The sequence below is a fragment of the Rutilus rutilus genome (assembly GCF_951802725.1).
Source record: "Rutilus rutilus genome assembly, chromosome: 6".
Taxonomy (NCBI): Eukaryota; Metazoa; Chordata; class Actinopteri; order Cypriniformes; family Leuciscidae; genus Rutilus; species Rutilus rutilus.
Window position 1 is genome coordinate 29,894,159 of NC_140214.1, and position 21,025 is coordinate 29,915,183.

The following is a 21,025-nucleotide window of genomic DNA, read 5'->3' on the forward strand; positions in this document are numbered from 1 at the left end:
GTAATGTAATGGATTGCTTTACTAACTAAAATTTGTTGTGTATATATTTGTATATCACTGTTTAAAAGTTTGGTGTCCGTAATATTTTTTGTTTTTGAAAAGTTATCTTATGCTCACCAAGGTTGCAATCATGTGATTAAAAATACAGTGCAAACTGTAATATTGTGAAATATTACAATTTAAAATAACTGTTTTCTATTTTAATATATTTAAAAATGTAAATTCAAAGCTGAATTTTCATCATCATTATACTCCAGGTGTCAGTATCAGAAATCATTCTAATAAGCTGATTTGATGCTCAAGAAACATTTCATATTATCAATGTTGGAAACAGGTGTGCTGCTTAATATTTTTTATGGAAACCATGATTTCTATTTGAAGCGTCTATCAATTTCTATATTTACAGTCTTTCTGATCGATTTAATGCACCCTTACTGAATAAAATTAACTAAAATTAACAAAATCTTACTGACCCCAAAGAGTGGTGTCTATGTATATAGGCCTGCCCTTCTCGTTGTGTGTGAATCTGGTGACAAACAGTGGTTCTTTGTCAACCAATCAGTTTTTGCGGGGAAAAAAAGTGTGTTCACTGAACTTGTGGTCAACTGGAGCTCTGCCTCCACCTCTTACCTTACGATGTCCCCGGTTTCCTAAGTAAAACATTTCTTAGCTTTGTGAACCGGTTTGAAGAAGTCCTCTTCTGAGAACTCCTAATCATGAGGTGATAAATCCTTCTGAATAAAGGCCCTGGTCACTAAATATGTCTCCTGTATTGTAAATCTATGGGATTTTTTTTCACCAGTTTTATCATCGGTCAGGGAAAAATGCTCCTTGTGGATTTGTTAAATAAGTATCTCCTCAAGATCCACAAGTTGAGGTGTCGTCGCATGAAGAACGAGTTGCGCAAGATTAATTCTTGCAGTCAGAGGGTTCATAATGTGTAATGGTGCTGCTTGCCTTAGAGAACACCTCTAGTAAAGGGGAAGCAGTCTGTCTTTAAACTGAATTCTAGAGGCAGAGCTGAAACGGATCCGATAATAAAGACTTTCTTTAGTTCAACTGGGTTTTGCTGAGCTACTTTTACAATCAATAGGAGGGGACAGGCATTCTCCCTCTGTCTCTCTCTCTCTCTCTCTCTCTCAGTACAAACCTCCTAAAATAGCCAGGGAACTCAAGAACCCATCTTGCCTCTGGTGGAAAAACACATCAGTCTCTGCGGTCTGGGATTGCGACAGCACTCATCCTGTTGACCCTGATAGTCTAGTTTTCTTCATTCTGACCAGGATCATCACCTCTCTGGAAACTTGCATAACTCATCTGTACGCTCTTCCTCTCCACAATCTGTATGATTGTTTTTTTTTTTCTTGTTTTTTTTTCTTCACGCAGCATTCCTTCTAACATGATTAAAGGTAAAGTACACCAGTTTGTTTTTGGCACTACATTTAAAATGTTACATAGGACCCTGCACTACTGGCCCCAAAGTGTCTGTTTTGTTAACCAAGGGTTAGTAAGGGGATTGCCAGTGAAGTCTGACGTCATTTCTTTAGAAGTAGTAGTAGTATTGACTCATTTTAACAACTTATTTACAAAATAGAATTAACTTAAAGCTGTTTTTGACTGAACTGTCTTACAAACTAATTTCTGATGCTGAATGCTCAAGACAACATTAAAAACAGCGGAATACAATAAATGTGTGTCTTTATTAACATAAGTTAATGAGAAATACTTCTAAAACATTTACTAATCTTAGTTTGCTAATTTCAACATTTACCAATACATTATTAAAAATTATTACATGGCTTGGTTGAATTCTAATGTAGAATGCGGTCTGTTATTTCTTGATAACAGACCGCTGCGAAGTATAACACACCGTTGCCATGAAAAACAGAGCGTTGCTATGGACGCAGGACTCTAACCGTAGAGACGGAACGGACTATTTTCTTTAGCGGAAGCTATACAATCGTTTTTAAATCAATAAACTCCTTTTTAAATCAATATTTTGTGTCAGATAATTGATTTATTTGGTAGGTAGCCATGTAATAAGCGAGATAATGTAGAGCGAGGCGGTTGTTATAGCGAAATGAACAATGAACAGATTTTAATAGTATTTTGGTAACACTTTACAATAAGGTTCATTAGTTACGTTTGTTAATGTATTAACTAGCATGAACTAACAATGAGCAATGCATTTACAGTATTTATTAACCTTTGTTAATGTTAGTTAATAAAAATCCCACCGTTCATGTTAGTTCATTAATGTTAACAAATACAACCTTTGATTTTAATAATGTATTAGTAAATGTTGAAATTAAGATCAACTAAGATTAATAAATGCTGTAGAAGTATTGTTCATTCTTAGTTCATGTTAACTAAGGTAGTTAACCTTATTGTAAAGTGTCACCAGTATTTCTATTAACTAGCATTAACAAACATAAATAAATACCATGACAAATGTATTGCTCATTGCTAATGCTAATGTCAACTAATAGGACCTTTCTGTGAAGTGTCACCTGAAAATTTTGCATGTTATATTATTTAATATGTTATGCCAATCACAAAATGAGATGTAAAAAAAAAAAACACTTTATATAGATATACAGATATGAAGACAAACTGTGGTTTGCTCATTTCCTAGTCCAATTGCTAATCATTAGTCAAAAACAAGACTGGGATGTTAAATCCAAATAAAACCATCATCATTGTGTTTTACTGTTGACCTTTGTTTCCTCCAGCATGAAGAAACTGATGGAACTGTGTCCGGGGTCTCGGAGAGACCAGGACCTGAAGAAACCAGCTGGAGCCAGCAATGGTCCAGACCTACAGGAGGACAAGATGATCATGAGGAGGGAGATCTCTCTCACCAATGGCATCTGCTTAATTGTGGGCAACATGATTGGCTCGGGCATTTTCGTGTCGCCCAAGGGCGTGTTGATGTACAGCGCTTCCTACGGCCTTTCGCTGGTCATCTGGGCTCTCGGTGGCATATTTTCCGTGTTTGGCGCGCTGTGTTACGCAGAACTTGGAACCACTATTACGAAGTCTGGCGCTAGTTACGCGTACATCCTGGAGGCCTTTGGGGGTTTCCTTGCTTTCATCCGCCTGTGGACGTCCATCTTGCTGGTGGAGCCAGCCAGTCAGGCTATCATCTCGCTGACGTTTGCCAACTACCTGGTGGAAGCGTTCTACCCCACCTGTCAGCCTCCGTACGACGCTGTGAGACTCATAGCAGCGGCTTGTATCTGTGAGTCCTCATTGCCATTGCTCTCAGCGTGGCAAGTCTTGTTTGCTTACTTAAACATTCCTGGTCTTATCATTTGAGTTGTTCCAAAGAAATATACTGTTTTTGTAATCTGTAATTGCAATGTAATGGCTTGCGTCACCTCTGAAACGACATTTCTTTTCGGTTGATTCCAGTTAGCCTCTTGTTGAGAGAGATCCTGTGCCCTTTCCATCCGAAATTGGCTGAGACCTCTTTGTGTGTACCCAATTCAGTTCCTGATTAGAATTGACATAAAATCCCTTTACGGTGTATTTTTGAAACACATGAAACATTAATTTATCTTTTAAATGTCAGTTTGTTTAACCAAAGTTAACCATTTTCAATTGAAACTTCACTTTCTTTGTGTTTTAGCTTTATAGCGTTAACTCAAAAAAAAAAAAAAAAAAAAACCTTCCTGTCCGAAATGTAGTCCTAACCCAATCCCTACCCCTAAACCTAACCCTACCCATAACTTATCCCTAAAATCAGAGGGAAATGGTAGGTGAATAACACTGATGTAGAAGCACTTATCCCTGGTTGTAAGTCTAAACTTGACATAAACTGTAAACTTGTCCCTCAAATCTGATTGGTTGATTGCAATGTTGTTCCAGAATCAACAAACATGCTGATCCAGGAATATGTTGCACTTGATGAAATCAAAATAACATGCTATATTTTTGTTCAGGCATTAAGGTGCATCAACGCTCTTGAAAGTGGATCGGACCGAGCACCACAACACACTTGTAGCCAATCAGCAATAGGGGGCGTGTCCACTTGATGGGGGAGGGAGATTTGAAGAAAGACGTCATTGTGGGGGCGGAGCAATAAAGGGAGGGGTGTGTTTGTTTGGGTTGATTTCAAATATCAACAGTGTTCAACAATGATTCTCAGAAATCACTTACTGCACCTTTAAGGAAGGAGTGTTTAGCAGTGTATGAGAGTATTTTTCCCTTCTGCTGTCTTTCACTTCACAACTCACGAAACCCTTTCTTTCTTCACTTTGCTAAATTTCCCTGAGACACATACAGCATATCCTTCTTAGTCCTTGTTACTATCCTTGTTAGTCAACATAAAACAGCATTTGTAAGCCACTGTACTTCCCTAATGTGATGTGAAAAACATCTGTCGTTCCATGCCAGAATTAACCAACAAGCCTTTATTAACCCATAGCCTAGATGACGTCAGCCGAAAAGGAAAGTTGTTTCAGAAGTGAGTCAAGCTATTGAGGTAAATGAAAGATTATGAACACCATTGAGAAGTAAGTTTATTACACAAAACTAACATATGTAATAGTTACCTGCATGATGAATTGAGAAAGAGAATGTATGGCCTATACTATGAGAAACAGGGAGCATACAAAGATGATCGGCGACAACACATAAGGTGTTGCGTAATATAACAGCCGTCACTATGATTAGCCTGTCTAACCGTAGCACATATTTAGTACATATTCTAGCAGATCCTAGTCCAGACAGTCTCTTAATACTGCTGAATGTTGGCACTTGTTGTGGAGCCTGTGAACCAGACCAAACTATTTTAGTAGTCTATTTTGTGACTGAGCTGGCTTGACTGTTGCAGACTCTAGTATCAGGGTCAAAGATCAACAACACATCCTAGTGTACGTCTTACAAAGTACAGTAATACAATGATAATGAATGATTACCATCTTCACATTTACATGATACTCCAATGTACTTCAAAGAATACCATGGTAAGCTATAATACAAGTCCAAAGCCATGATAGTACTTTTTTTTGTTGATGGCTCATGTTATCTAAACCTGAGGGTATTTAGAGTTTCTATTTGTAATTGTGTTACATAGATAACATAACTGTTCAAAACTACAAATCTATACATGTTTCTTTTGGTTCTTGTTTGAGCAAAGTGAAACCCGAAGCAGGGATGAATGGGACTCTTCTCGGTTTTTGCACAATGTTCGCTGCTCTAATGCACGACATACAAGAGATGTTTTTCTTTCTCTTTTCTTAGCAGCTGTTGCCTTCACACAGTTTCCAGTCAGAGCTAAATATGTTCTCAGAAAGCAGGGACATGATCCACTCAGTGCATGACAGACTTTAACAACACACACAATTCATGAGCTATAGCTGAGATTGGACCTGCACTTTCCAAGAACAGAGCACAGAAAGAAAAAGAAAAAAAATCTACAAACACAAAGCCATTTTTATATATATATATATATATATATATATATATATATATATATACTTTTATTGTCACATGTTTGATTATTACTGAACATGCAGAATACAATATAAAAGGAAGGAGCTGATTTTAAATGACTTTATATACAAAACATTGCTACCTTAAATTAAGTACAATCAACTTGGATGTTTAAGTCATTTCAACTTAAATTACATTAAGCTGAAATTAGAAAATGAGTTGAATCTCGTTTAACTTATAAAAAAAGTATTTATTATTAGTTAAAGCAATGTAAAAACATATGTTGTCATAACTTATTAATCGTATGTATGTATGTATGTATGTATGTATGTATGTATGTATGTATGTATGGGCTATATAATTAGTTGAAAACTTCAAATGAACAAAAATTGTGAATGCTGCTTTGGCAATAATTCAATAGTTCAATTCAATCAAGTTCAGTTTAGTTCAAGCACTAAAATTATTAACTGGAAATAAATAAATAAATAAATAAAACGTGACATAAAAAATAAATTAAACCTAAATAGAAATATTAAATACGAATAAAATGACAAAAGAACATAGTGAAATTACTAAAAATGAAACATGAAAGTAAAAATATAAAGTCTAAATATGAATAAAACTATAATAAAATCATGCTTCTGTGTAACAGGGTTACACGTAAAATGTGGGACAAAGCTAAACAACGTTTTTGATAATGATATTTTTTTATTATTTTTTTTATCACAATAAAATGGAGAATGAATAATCAATAATATGATTTTCAAAATTATGTCAAAACCCTGAGGTGGGACAGGTCAAAATCAACATTTGTTTTGGATGACTTACTTTCATGCTTAATCTTAAGTTGTATAATAGTTTATCTAACCTACTGAATAGTTCTCCTTTAAAAAGCATTAAAAATTGGGACACCAACCTGTACTGTATTCATGGAAAGTGCCTGCAGCGGTTTCTGAGAAATATAGACTAAAACAAAGAACAGGCCTTTTACGTAATATCTTGTGAGTCATCTTCTGATTAAAACATAAAGTTCTGTTCCTCAATATGTATTTAATGTGTTCCTCCTCTTTCCTCAGGTATTTTGATCTTCATAAACTGTGCTTATGTAAAGTGGGGCACTTTGGTTCAAGATATTTTCACCTACACCAAGATCATGTCTCTGCTCCTCGTCATCACAATGGGCATCATCAAGATAATTGAAGGTAAAAATACGTTTTGAAGGGATACTGATGATTTTAGGTGGATTTGTCGCCGTAAATAAGAGAAATTGAGATCATCCCAGAGAGCAAAATAGTGTCGGCCAAGATCCGGCCCACCTCTGGTACGTGTGGAATCCACATGTAGCCTATAGATGTGGCCCGGATCTGGGCCGACACTATGATGCTGTCTGGGATTACATGAACAAGGAAGTAGCTCTTAATCAGAGATTGTCTTATTATTGTGAGGGAGATAATAAGAGTCAATCTTACGATTGGAAAAAGCATAACGGCTAACTTGGATCACGTGAGGCACCTCAGCCTATCATAATGGCAGTGACTTCATTGGCCAGCGTTCAGAAGTTTATGATAGTCAGTTACAGTTTCTTGAGGATTAGCGCATTCATCTTGTAAATAATATTCTATATTTGTTGTTATATTGCTAGTAAATGTAGAGTAGCTGCAGATTACTGGTCACTATAGTGTACATTAAACCTCATAAAAAAAAATTAATCTGTTCAAAAATAGCCTTTTTGGGCATACATAGCAGTGATATTATGAGTTGAAATCTGGAAGCCATAGAAAGAATACATTTATTACAATCTTTATATTTTGTTTAGCTTCATGTAATAGAAAGCATTATCATTATTATATTGATAAGCTATTTCCTCACAAAAGCTGTTTACCGCCAAAGCCGCTGTGTTAGCGTTATGCTTTTTTGTAGGGATGGCCCGATACCGATACTGGCATCGGGGATCGGGCCAATACTGTCCTCATATACTCCTCATACTCGTACTCGTAAAATCGCCGATACCACGCACCGATACCACGTACATTTTGCGAAACGAAACTGGCCGCCGCGAGTGCTTTGTCGAGGTGAACTGAGGCATAGGAAAGTATAATGTAGGCGGTTTGGGCTCATTTCACAGGGTTCGTACAAGGTGCTTGAAGTTATAGTTACTTGAATTTGACTTTTTGAAATTTAAGTCCTGGAAAACCCTTAAAAACACCCCCATTTCTTAAAAAATATGGATGCATCGATACCGAGCTCATGTAGCCTACTCGTACTCGTAAAAATTATCCGATACCAACAACCAGGCAGCGTGTGTATAGTAGTAACATAGCTGTGGTGCGCGAGCTGATAAGATAAAAACGCGCAGTGGATTAAGTGCGCAACGGCACAGACGCGCGAGCTGGTCGAGCACATCCCTTTAAACAGACATCAGTGGAAAGTTTGTTCAGTCGGATGTCAATGGCAAAGAAAATAAAACGAGGCATGTAGCTTATTATTAACGTTAACTGACGAGAGAGATAGAGAGCGAGCGCACTTCTGTTGAATGCTCTTGATTGCTGATCGTTCACTCAGCACATGTTATTTGGATGAAAACTAAATCGTATATGTAAGTAAAGTAAAACATGAACTGTTGCCTGATTACAGTGAAAATAACTGAAAGAAATATATATTTGATGAACAAATTAAGCCAACTAATATGATTTATATTCTTTTGGTTTATCTACTAATAGGCCTACATTTAAAAATGACAAATGCAGTGAAAAATCAGGGATCGGTTACGGTATCGGTATCGGTATCGGCGAGTACCAAAAATGAAAGTATCGGTATCGGACTCGTTCTGAAAAAAGTGGTATCGGTGCATCCCTACTTTTTTGCCTAAAGGTTGAATGCTTGCATTCTAGTGACTTTGTCTTATTTATAGCTCAGGTTGCACCTACACAGGTTTTGTTGTTTTAAAAGACTCAGGGTGTTTCATGTACTGTCTTAATAACTTTCTTTTTGTGTTCCTCATTCTTCATGTGTGCCACAGGAGAGACGAAGAACTTTGATAATCCCTTTGAGGGTTCCTCCACGGAGGCGGGCAGCATCGCTCTCGCTCTTTATTCGGCTCTGTTCTCCTACTCTGGCTGGGACACGCTCAACTTTGTTACTGAGGAGATCAAGAACCCTGAGAGGTATCAGCATTTCCCTTTTCATGTTTTCCGTATTCAATGCATTACCTGGATGTTACAGTAAAATTGGCTCTTATCCATTAACTGTACATCTAGGCCTATATACACTCAACGGCCACTTTATTCGGTAGCCTACAGTTTGCTACACTGTAAAAAGTGATCAGTTGACTTAACTAAGTGAACTTAACAATACCACATAACCTTTTTTTTTATTTTTATTACGCATGAAGTTTATCTACTTAATTTTAAGGCAACGAGTTTCCTCACTTTTTTACATTAAGTCAACTGATCACTTTTTATAGTGTAGTACCGGGTTGGAGCCCCTTTTGCCTTCCACAACTGCATAGATTTAACAAGATGCTGGAAACATTCCTCAGAGATTTTGATCCATATTGACATGAAAGCATCACTCAGTTGCTGCAGATTTATCGACTGCACATCCATGATGAGAATCTCCCGTTCCTCCACATCCCAGAGATCTGGTGACTGTGGAGGCCATTTTAGTTTAGTGACTCACTGTCATGTTCAAGAAACCAGTTTGAGATGATTTGTAGGCCATCTGATTCAAGGTTTGACATGTTCAGAGATGCTCTTCTGCAGACCTCGATTGTAACGCGTGGTTATTTGAATTACTGAATAGTTCTCATTTAAAAAGCATTAAAATTTGGGACAACCTGTTGTCTTTCTATCAGCTCTATCAGCTTTGTTTTCTTTTTCAGACCATTCTCTGTAAACCCTAGAGATGGTTGTGTGTGAAAATCCTAGCAGATCAGTAGTTTCTGAAATACTCAGACCAGCCCGTCTGGCACCAACAACCCTGCCACGTTCAAAGTCACTTAAATCACCTTTCTTTCCCATTCTGATGCTCAGTTTGAACTTCAGCAGATCATCTTGACCATGTCGACATGCCTAAACGCATTGAGTTGCTGCAATGTGATTGGCTGATTAGATATTTGCGTTAACTATCAGTTGAACAGGGTGTACCTAATAAAGTGGCCAGTGAGTGTATAAGTTATTTATTGTGTTTTAGCTGGCTTTGAGAATGGCACACTTTACTCTAAAGATCGTGCTGCACATGCTCTCAGGCGAGAGTGCACAAGTTCTTAAATGGACTTGGTTTGGGTGTGTTTTATGCAAATTACAGCAGTGGGCATGTGCTTCCTCATTTAGAATAATTTGGACTCATGAACATCAAATGAAGGTAAGAAAAAATTAATGTGCGAGTGCACCTGTCATGAATCTAGTGATAATTTTGCATCTTATATATATTATATATATATAATGTTTAAATAAATATTTTGTAACTGTTATATTTAGTTTATATTTGGGACCAAATCAAATTTTAGCTGTTCTAACAGTTCTATACAGGGGATGCCACAGACTTGGAAAACCCCTTTAATTATGTTGGCTTGACAAAACCAAAATATGCTTGCTATTTCTTCTTCCTTCTTTCCTCTTTCTTCTTCTTCCTCCTTCTTTCCTCTTTCTTCTTCTTCCTCCTTGTCACGGTTCAGGGTGAATCATCGGCTTTCCCTGTTGGCCTGTCATTTTCTGCAGCTCATTGCCCTCACTTGTGGCTTGTTCCCTTTTCCTTTATATTCTCTGCTCTGTCTGCCCCTTGTTGTCAGTAGATTTTAGTGTGCATTGTCTCATCTGCTTTTGGATCTGTGCTGTGTGTTTTACCTCTGTTTGCTACTACACCCAGGACGCTTAGATGAGGAGTGATACAGATGGTCGTGCGCTTGCTGTTCTCTGTCTCGTCTCGCTCCCTGTCCCGTTGGGCGCAGGTGTCTGTACGGACAGCTCTGGAGCTCCCTTTTGTCCACATGTATTACTACACTTTGGAGGTTGTTTGTTCCCTGAAGTGTTCAAATAATCTCTGTTTCATGAACCCTCTGCTTTTGAGTCCTCCGTTCACCCGTCCCGACATTTCTGAGACTACATTTAAACAGTATCTCCTCCTAGAGATTTAAAACTACAACCACCAAACTCGGGTCAGACCTTCAGACTGTTCTGACTCGGGTTGCTATATCTTTTTTAACTGATCCGACTCACGGAATTCCTGTATCGGCCTTCCGAACATTCCCAAATTCACATAGACTTTCATGGAAGGGTTCAAAACTTTCCTACAATAACCTCTTATAAGCTGCATCCTAATTCAGAAGCTGCATCCTTCGAGGGCTCATTCGAAGGCAGATTGTTTCACAGCGACGCAACTAATTCTGTCACAATTCAAAGGTTCCTTCAAACGCAGCCTCAAAATGCGTCTTTCGTTTCCTAGGCAATGAAGGATAAAACAGATAGCCTACTCCAGAATTCATTGCGCGCCAGTTTTTTGAGAGACATTGCCAAATTAAACTTTTAAATGCAAGTATTGGGTTTCAACTTACTCAAATATCTAATGATACAAATGTAAAAAATAAATGTATATAAAGCTGTTCAAATGTTGACTTGTATGTCTTACTAAAATGCGATTTTATATAGTTTATACTCTTTACTATGTGCAGAAGTAGAACAAGGTGAACATATTTAGACAGGTCTCGAACCCTGTTTTGTTTTCAGACAGTTTAATATACATTTTTAAACGTTGCTGCCTCTCAGCTGTCACAGTTGCTAGGCGACAAGAACAATCCTTTGTAGGCAAGATTGTCCCATTTAACAATGATTGCTTCATGATCCCAGCCTGTGTTCCCCTGTCTTTTGTGAGGACTTTTATTTCTTGTCTGATGCCATTATTTGTAGTTTTTCATGTTTATTAGTCTCCCCAGGTGTGTCTTGTTAGTTCCCCTGGTTACCCTTGTGTGTTCCCATGACAGTTAGCCACTCCCCCTTGTTATCTTGTTAACCTTGTTTTTCATTGTGTATAAATACCCCAGTGTTTCTCTTGTTCCTTGTCTAGTGTTGCCAATATATGGTTGTATCGTGTGTGTTTGTTGTAGCTTCCTGTTCATGTGTCTGGATTTGTCTTGTTCCATGTCTAGAGTTATTTCAGTTGTCCTGTTTTAATAAATGTTTACTGCACTTGGATCTAATGCCTCTTGTCTGCAGCAGCCATATTACAGGTTGGTCCGACCTTCAAGGCCTACGAACGATGCAGCCTCTGAATTGGGACACAGTATTTAAGCTGCCAATCAGTCGCAAAGCTTAATAACTATCCTAGGCCAACATGTTAAAGTCCCCCTGTGGTGAAAAACAAGTTTTTAATGTTGTTTATATGTCTATGTGGTGTTTTTAATATGCTTTGAGACAAACCATGTGCAAATTCATAAGTCAACATCTTTGCTAAGCATTTTCTCCATAAAACTACCTTGTTACCAATCATGTCACTGAGTGGATCTCTGAGCTGGTGTGAGTGAGTGGAGGCTGGGCTAATTTGCATATTCATAGAACCGTGTATACTAAATGAGGCAAGGGTGTAGAGATACATTCATGCTAAGGCATGAAGAATTTTTCATGAAGGAAATACCATTTAAATATGTCATTTTGATGATCAGAGATGAGTTTTAAGGGATTGAATTATTGACTACAAGGGGACTTTAAAACATGTTAGAAACATGCTAGAAACATGTTAAAACATTAGCACCATACTAAATCATGCTAGCAACATGTTAAAATGTGCCAGTAATGTGTTAAATCATGCTGTTAACTTGCTAAAACATATTAACAATGCACTTGAACATGTTTACAGTGTTTACGGTATTTCAACCTTTCAGACAAAGCTTTGTCAAACCAACATCAAACTTTAATTCTCAATAATGCGCATCTCAACCACTTAATAAACGCATTTGAAAATGCTTAAAAAACAGCAAGCATTTTAATAAAGCATTAGGAAAGTATATGATCATAGCACCATTGCTATGTTTGCACAAGCTCTACAGCACTCCAGTAAAGTCACGTCATGTTTATTTATACAATAGATGGCTTAAAATCAAGCAGCTTTAACGAATTAAACATGAAAAACAGTGTCAGTGTCTCGTTTCATCAGAAGTACAACTTAATTTTCTACTATAAAGCAGCTCCTCCAGTGTGTTCATGTTTTCACTTGCGGGTGACATCTGACCTTGACAGACTGAACAGGCCAAATGAACCAGAAAAGATTTTCACATGAAAGAAGGCGGAGCTTCTTCGCACACCTACCTATTACGTTATCGCCATGGACCAATGGGAGTTCAAAGGTGTTTAGCAGCCGGAGCGAACTTTTCGGGAAAATTCCCTTTGGCAATCTGTTTCAAACTCCCAAAACGAACTCCGTTTCGGCCTGATTTTGTTCGAAATTACGTCACATCAGTTCATTCTTCGATTTCGTTTGAAGTATATCGGGGCTTTAAGTGTTTAATCTTTCTCCTTGATCATTCATAGGAACCTTCCCATCGCTATAGCCATCTCCATGCCAATAGTGACAATCATCTACCTGCTGACCAATGTGGCCTACTACGTAGTTCTGGACATGCCTTCTTTCATGGGTAGTGATGCAGTGGCTGTAGTAAGGATCTTTCAGAGTATCAAATATGTGATCTTTAGTCTTTATGAGTTTATTGTATTAATTACACCATCATTTGATTAAACCATCTAGTTTGTGTCCCCATCTGTAGACATTTGGGAATCAGGTGCTAGGTCCCGTTAGCTGGATCGTTCCCATTGCTGTGGCCATGTCTTGCTATGGAGGACTCAATGCCTCCATCATTGCCGCCTCCAGGTAAAACTCTGGTTCCAGTTAAAACAACAATGACTTTCAAGTAATAATTTATGCTTATAGTAGATGTTGTGTATCTTTGTGTTAGATTGTTTTTTGTGGGGGCGAGAGAAGGCCACCTTCCCATCAGCTTAAGTCTGATCCAGGCTGAGCGCTACACTCCCGTACCTGCACTCCTCTTTAATGTAAGTCTCTTGCCTTTTTCTCCAAGTATGAGTACACTGGACCAGATTATCCATGATAATACGATACTACATTATAGTCAGTTGGTAAAGTCCACATGAAATGGTGTTCACGACCCATTGTACTTATGTCATTGAATGTATTTATGGGCGGGTGGGGGGATGTGGGGCGATGGCAGGTCTTTATCTATTGGAAAGTGCTTTGATCGTGGTCTATGTGATGGGTGCTTTGAAGGGAGGGGTTCAAGAGTAAAGGTCAGAAATTTTCGCATGCGTTTTTTCGTATTCGTGAATATTCGTGATTCGGTGGCTCTAAATTGTCAAAACACCATTCAAAATGCTTGCTACGGACGCGAAAAACGCAGAAAATCGAACCTGAGTCGATTTTTTTTTTTTTTTGACGGACGAAGGTTTCGGAGGCAGTGTGCAAGCGTGATTGACATAACGTGAGGTCGTATTTATTTTTTAACGTGCGAAAATTTCGGATGCGAATTTCGGACTCAGTGTGCAATGGCCTTAAAGGAGAACTCCGGTCAATTTTAACATTGAGCTCATTTTTTTGTACATTTGGAGTGCTGTCAGTACAGAGAACAACGACAAAAATTGGTGTTGCCTACACAGAGTTATTCTATTTTTAAAATTTGCACCCTGTTGACTTCAATGGGGCAAGTAGTAAACCTGTATTTACATCCTGTTTTCGGTTGAAGTCCAAAGTAGTCGATTGCCGAGTTCACGCGCGTGATCATAGCAACTAAACCTATGCGCGTGAACTCGGCAATCGACTACTTTGGACTTCAACCGAAAACAGGATGTAAACACAGGTATTTGCGCGGGCTTAAATAACATCATTTTTATACATATCTTTCACATCTACTGCAGTCAGATTCACCCGTGTTCACTCAGAAGGAATCACTCACATTTTCTGTGCACTTGTAATGACACATCAAGGATGTTAAGAGGCTAAAAGCAGGTTTACTACTTGCCCCATTGAAGTCAACAGGGTGCAAATTTTAAAAATAGAATAACTCAGTGTAGGCAACCCCGATTTTTGTTGTTGTTCTCTGTATTGACAGCACTCCAAATGTACAAAAAAATGAGCTCAATGTTAAAATTGACCGGAGTTCTCCTTTAAGAGGGTCTAGGGAATTAAACTTAGTGACTTTGAAAACTTTGCGAACTTTGTTCAATGGTTCACCGCTTGCACCCGCAAACAACACAAGTTGACACCCCTAGTGATGTCTTTCTATTGCCTTTATAATTAAACAATAATTTTTCTGCTGTTGAATGTTTAAAGGTGCGTTTTTTTATGTTGCGCTTACCAATGTGGCAGTCGTCTTGCTGAATAGGCAATGATAAGCATTGTATTTGTGGATGTTTGTAGGGCATTATGGGTCTGATCTTCCTGTGTGTGGAGGATGTGTTTCAACTCATCAACTACTTCAGCTTCAGTTACTGGCTGTATGTGGGTCTGTCCGTGGCCGGACTCATTTACCTGCGCTTCACTCAGCCCGACAGACACAGACCTGTCAAGGTAACTAGATCCATACAGCGCTCCAGCATTCACATCTGCTTTTTCGTTTGAATAAAATCCCATGTCTTATTCTGAATTTTGTTGACTTTGTTTTGTTTTCTTCATTAGCTCTCATTGTTCTTTCCCTTCGTCTACTGCCTGTGCAGTGTGTTCCTCGTGATCGTGCCTCTGTACAGCGACACCATTAACTCCCTCATAGGAGTTTCCATCGCACTGTCTGGAGTGCCTGTTTATTACCTGTGTATCTACTTGCCCAAAGAGAAAAGGCCAAAATGGATCAGTAAACTCAATGGTGAGGATAATCATATTACACATTGATTCACATGAGGGGATACAAAAGTAATAAGGTGTCCTTGTTACAGTGTATTTACACAGTTAAGTACTGTGGAATAGTATTTAACTACATGTACTTTCTAAAGAGTTAGGGTTTGGTTTAGGGTATACTTGCATGTAATTATGCATAACTTACTGTTATTACTACAGTGGGTACATGTAACACATGTAACAAGGACTGTAAAAGAAAGTGTTACCAAAACATTTATTAAAACTAAGCTACAAAATTCCTAATGCCAGACTGATGAATGCATTTAAACAACCACTCACATTAATAATAATACATTTTATTTGTAATGCGCTTTTCTAGTACCCAAAGCGATTCAAACTGTAGCAAATAAAACAAATAAAATGCATAATTACAGACATTATTCAGTACAAAGAAACAATAAATTGAACAACAAAGAAACAACAAAAACTACAAATCATTACAACTAATCAAAACAATAAAATACTAAACATGTTAATCTATGCAAGCAAAAAGATGGGTTTTTAGCAACTTCTTGAAACTCGCTAATGAGGGAGAATTTCTAACAGTAAGAGGAAGTGGATTCCACAGCCTGGGCGCAGCGACAGAAAAAGCTTTCTCCCCCCATAGATTGTAATCTACAAAGAGGCTGCTGAAGAGTGAAAGAATCAGCAGAGCGAAGAGAACGAAAAGGCGTGTTTGGGTAACTAAATCACAGATATAAGAAGGAGCCGTTCCATGTACAGATTTGCATGTTAGAGTGAGAGTTTTAAAATCAATACGCGACTGAACAGGAAGCCAATGCAGATTATAAATAATGCCTGTGATGTGCTGACGTAGTTGAGTATAAGTGAAAACACGTGCTGCTGAATTCTGGATGTACTGCAGCCGTTTGGTAGATTTATTAGGTAGACCAACAAATAATGCATTACAATAATCAATCCTGGAAGTAACTCGTGAATAAGCCTTTCAGCGTCAGGCAATGTGAGAAAAGGCCTAATTCTTGTAATGTTTCTGAGATTACATTTACATTTACATTTAGTCATTTAGCAGACGCTTTTATCCAAAGCGACTTACAAATTAGGACTAAATTAAGCGAGTCATCATGAAGAGGCAAAAAACAGCAACAACGCAAGAAGTGCACAAAATACGAAGTTCAGGCATTATTCAGAGTAGCATAAGCCCGATAAGTGAGGTTTTAAAGGGAAAGGTTTTTTTTTTATTTATTTTTTTTTTTTTTTATTAAGTTAAGTCCTCACGGAAGAGATGGGTTTTCAGCTGTTTTTTTAATGTTGTCAGGGATTCTGCATTCCGGATGAGGGTGGGGAGAGCGTTCCACCAGCATGGAACTGTGAATGAGAATGTTCTGGAAAGTGATTTTGTGGCTTTCTGTGATGGAACCACGAGACGTCACTCGTTGATCGATCGTAGGTGTCTGGTAGGGATGTAGGCTCGTAGGAGTGAGTGAAAGTAGGAGGGAGCTGAGCCTGTGATAGATCTGTAAGCAAGCGTCAATGCCTTGAACTTGATGCGAGCAGTGAGAGGTAGCCAGTGCAGAGAGATGAACAGAGGAGTGACGTGGGCCCTCTTGGGCTCGTTGAAGACAAGACGAGCTGCAGCATTCTGGATCATCTGTAGAGGTTTGGTTGCACATGCTGGAAGTCCGGCCAGAAGAGCATTGCAGTAGTCAAGCCTAGAAATGACCAGGGCCTGGACGAGGAGATTTTGTGATGCTCTTAATATGTGAGTCTAATGTCAAATGAGCGTTAAAAATCACACCAAGGTTACAAGCTTGAGTAGATGGCAATACGACACTATCATCCATAATCAATTTAAAAATGCTACCTTTATGAATAGCTGCTGGCATGCCAATAAGAAGAACCTCTGTCTTGGAACAATTTGATTTTTGGGCATCATCAGCATAATAGAAGTGATACCCTAAGTCGTATTTCCTAATGATTAGCCCCAGAGGAAGCATATAAATACTAAAAGTATAGGACCCAAGACAGATCCCTGAGGATCCCCCAATGTAAGATTTGTTGCTTCCCAAGACAACAAACCGGGAACGATCAGTAAGGTTGGATTTCAACCATTTAAGCACAGTACCAGAGATGCCAAACCAACTCTCAAGCTTGTTGAGCAGAATGGAGTGGAACACAATGTGTCACATGCTGAACTCAGTCTAACACCACCAAAATAGAGGCTGCAGAGTAAGCTGAGACAAGCAGGTCATTCATAACTCCAACCAAGGCGGTCTCTGTACTGTCCCCCTTTCTAAACCCAGATTGAAAAGGTTTTGTTGAATGACAAGTGTGAATATAGTTGTGCCACAACGACACGTTTCAAAACCTTAGCGAGAAAGGGACGATTTGAGATAGGCTTGTAATTTGATAGGTCAGACTTATCACTTCCAGGCTTTTTAAGGACTGGTGTAATATCTGCTACCTCACGGACTTTTGGAACAATATTGGTAGTAAGGGAGGTGTTCACAATTCAAAATGAGGGGACTACTTGATTACAGACACCCCTTAAGAATAAATGTTGGGATAGGGTCAAGAATATATGTAGTTGTATTCATTGCCATCACAAATTTCAAAATGCTATCAATAAGCACTGTTTTAAAGCAGGAAAACTAAGTGGGTAAGTCTTAGGAAGTGCAGACATTCGGCACCAAGAGAAATTTAATTTCTTAAAGAGAAATTTTGAATATGTGTCAGAAAACGTTCCTTGATTGTTTTAAAATGACCTTAATAGTTTGACTTTAACATGACAACGAGCCTACAATAAGTGCAGCACAGTGGTGTAAATACATTTTTACTGTTATGGCACAGATCAAAGAAAGACACAAATACTTTTCTGCTAATATCTTTAAAAAAATGAGTTTAGTTTAGTTTAGGTAACTGGAATATAAAGAATCAGTAAAAGGAAACATGTCAGCTCTTTTCTTTTTTCTTTTTTCCATATAGTCATGTGGTAAAAGATTTACAACCATAGCAGCCACCACTTCACCACAACAAACATGTGACTATTGTTCATGCAAGTTCATAGTTCTGCTTAACTGATATACATTTTTGTGTCAATCTATTATTTAAATGAAAACCAAAGAGAGGTTATAGATGTTTTCTTTTGGTCTGAAGACGGACCTCAAATACAGACTCAGAAATGTTTTATGAGATCGTACCATCACAAAATGTTCTAGTCTGAAAGAAAGAAAGAAGGCTATGTGACTGACATATCATGTTTATTGTTATTATGTGTAAATATATTTATAGTTCTTTATCCCCACCAACGTGTTTATCTCTCTTTCCCCTGTGACAGATTCTTTCACCAAATATGCTCAGATCATGTGCTACTGCTGCTTAACCGACTTAGATATGGAGCCAGAGAGGTTGGCAGAACCGAAGACTCAATAACTTTATCTGAAGAGGATGTGCCTGGAGCATGGATTGCATCTCGGCATCACATTTGTCAAAAGCAAATACCTCATGGATTTATAAAACTTCTAGTACTCATAGAGATCAAATTCCATCCATATCTCAGAGATCTCAGTGTAACTGAAAAGCACAATACTGTGTGATTTATTCTATTTCAGTGTTTCTTCAAGGATCACTAATAACTGTGAATCAAAATGAATTATGTCTGCCATTCTGTCAAGGTCTCAGTGGAGCTCGCTGACTGAAGAGGATTGTGCCTGTTACTGGGAGACATTGGAGCTGCTTTTGATTTGAGTCTTGAACAGAAAAATAGGAGAAAGAGCTGGAATATGCAGAAACACTGGACAACTGGATAGTTAACTAAACTTTTTTGAGACAACATAGACTGGTGGGACTGTCTTTTAATAAAAATGCACTTTTCTTTTAGTACAAAACGGAAGAATTTTCAAATGATTTTGTCCATTTGATTTCAGTGTGCTTTTTTCTGTATGATAACTACACTGTCTGTATTTGATGTCCCCTGTTCATTTGAAGTATCACTTAGATGGGTGTCCCGAGGGTTTACGTAATTTATGAGAACGTGATCAGCTTTGATCTGCTTTTCTGCCTTACTGCTTTTATTTGAAACCTTAAAGGTTGTAATGTCGGGATGATTTTGAAAACGTGCTCGGCGCGCCATGACTTGCTGATTTTTCCAGATGGCTAAAGCTAAATATAGAGAAAACTATGGCAGTATGGGAGCTCCAGTGTCAGATGTCAGGGTAGTGATTGTGAGAGGATGAGTTTAGCTTCTGACGCACAATACAGAACAACATGAGACAATCCAAACCTTTTAGGAAATTGTCTCATGTCATTTCCACCAGTCTCACACCTCTGTCAGAGTATGTTCGACTTTCATCCATTTAGATTATCCACGCTTTTCAATTATCCCTTCTATGCCTTCAATTATGCCTTCAGAATTTCACCTCAAGATAATTTCAAACAGTTTTGTCATTTTAATCGCATATGTGATAATGTGAAAAATCCCCCTCACAGTGACTGTTTTATACTGCTGAATTCAGTAGGAATTTACACTATGGCAAGCCGTTTTAACATTTAATCATTAAAACCGACTAGTCTCTATTTTCATGCTACTAGTACTTATTTTTTACATACTAGTATCTATTCCATTAAGTACTAGTACTTATTCATTAGCTACTAGTGCCTGTTCTTTAGATACTAGTGCTTATTCTTTAGGTACTAGTACCTTTTTAAAGATACTAGTACTTATTCATTAGACACTAGTACGTATTTATTAGATACTAGTGCCTATTAAATTGGTACTAGTACTTATTCATTAGATACTAGTACTTATTCATTAGTTACTAGTATTTATTATTAGATACTAGTACCTATTAAATAGATACTAGAACTCATTCATTAGATACTAGTACTTATTTCGTGAGTGACTAGTAACTATTATTTTGTTACTAGTAAGACATTTTTAATTTTTGCCATTGACTTCTATGGGGATCTGTCATTCAGATATCAACTATTCAGTTCTGACTAGTATGTATTCCAATTGTGGACGCAGTCATGGGGAAAAGAGGCCAACTTTGCAAATGGAGCTTGAGGTAAGTAGGTTTTTAGCGCCATTTCATGTTGCATTTTTATTTGCTAGTCAGTAGACGTAGGTCGTAGCAGCAAACACACTTTGAGATGAAGATACTACATTTCTGACATTGTCAGAAAATGATCACAGGCTATTTTTGGTCGCAAGACTGGCCGTCTTTGAACCTTTCTCACTGTATGACGCAGGATCACCGTTTAGGAGCCACAACCACAGAAATCTCCACGATTGGTCATCTTTTTCTTCTGGGACAGCCCAAAATCATGTGGCATTAGTAGTGCTCATAATACACAATGCCGATAAGGTGCACAAACTACAAGATCTTTGGCCTAGTGGCCAAACCAACAATGGGAAAACGTTTTCTTACATGAATTCACGCAGGACATTAGAGAACTGCTCACGCTCGCTGTCCAAGTCATACGTGCAGAAAAAAAATTAGGCCGAAAATTAGCTGTCCATGTCTGTTCAGCAAAAACTGATCAAATATATCATAATGTTTAGTATAGCGCAAAGACCACTTATTTACATTTTAAAACGATATTTCTTGTTAGTATATTACTATTAACAAGTATGATCAAATTGTCGCCTTGCATTCATTAAGGTGCATGATATAATTAGAGCAGTTAACCATGTTGTTTAATCGCTCACTCGACTAGATCACGTGGCGACAATATC

The 21,025-nt window shown here is 38.0% G+C and overlaps 1 protein-coding gene across 1 annotated transcript; it reads left to right on the plus strand.

Annotated features, from left to right (window-relative positions):
• Positions 1-960: 960 nt before the first annotated feature.
• Positions 961-19,863, plus strand: LOC311292010 (Y+L amino acid transporter 2). The gene is made up of 10 exons (XM_084411439.1): positions 961-1,409; positions 2,733-3,241; positions 6,516-6,641; positions 8,459-8,603; positions 12,960-13,083; positions 13,193-13,296; positions 13,382-13,478; positions 14,857-15,006; positions 15,115-15,298; positions 18,626-19,863. Exons 2-10 carry the CDS (start codon positions 2,734-2,736, stop codon positions 18,718-18,720), a joined length of 1,533 nt encoding a protein of 510 aa, XP_084267565.1. The 5' UTR covers positions 961-1,409; position 2,733; the 3' UTR covers positions 18,721-19,863.
• The last annotated feature ends 1,162 nt before the right edge of the window (positions 19,864-21,025 follow it).

Coding starts and splice junctions, on each gene's coding strand:
- LOC311292010 (XM_084411439.1), top strand. CDS start 2,734: ATGAAGAAACTGATGGAACTGTGTCCGGGGTCTCGGAGAGACCAGGAC. Junction 13,084..13,192: donor GTAGTGATGCAGTGGCTGTA/GTAAGGATCTTT, acceptor CCCCATCTGTAG/ACATTTGGGAATCAGGTGCT. Junction 15,299..18,625: donor ATGGATCAGTAAACTCAATG/GTGAGGATAATC, acceptor CCCCTGTGACAG/ATTCTTTCACCAAATATGCT.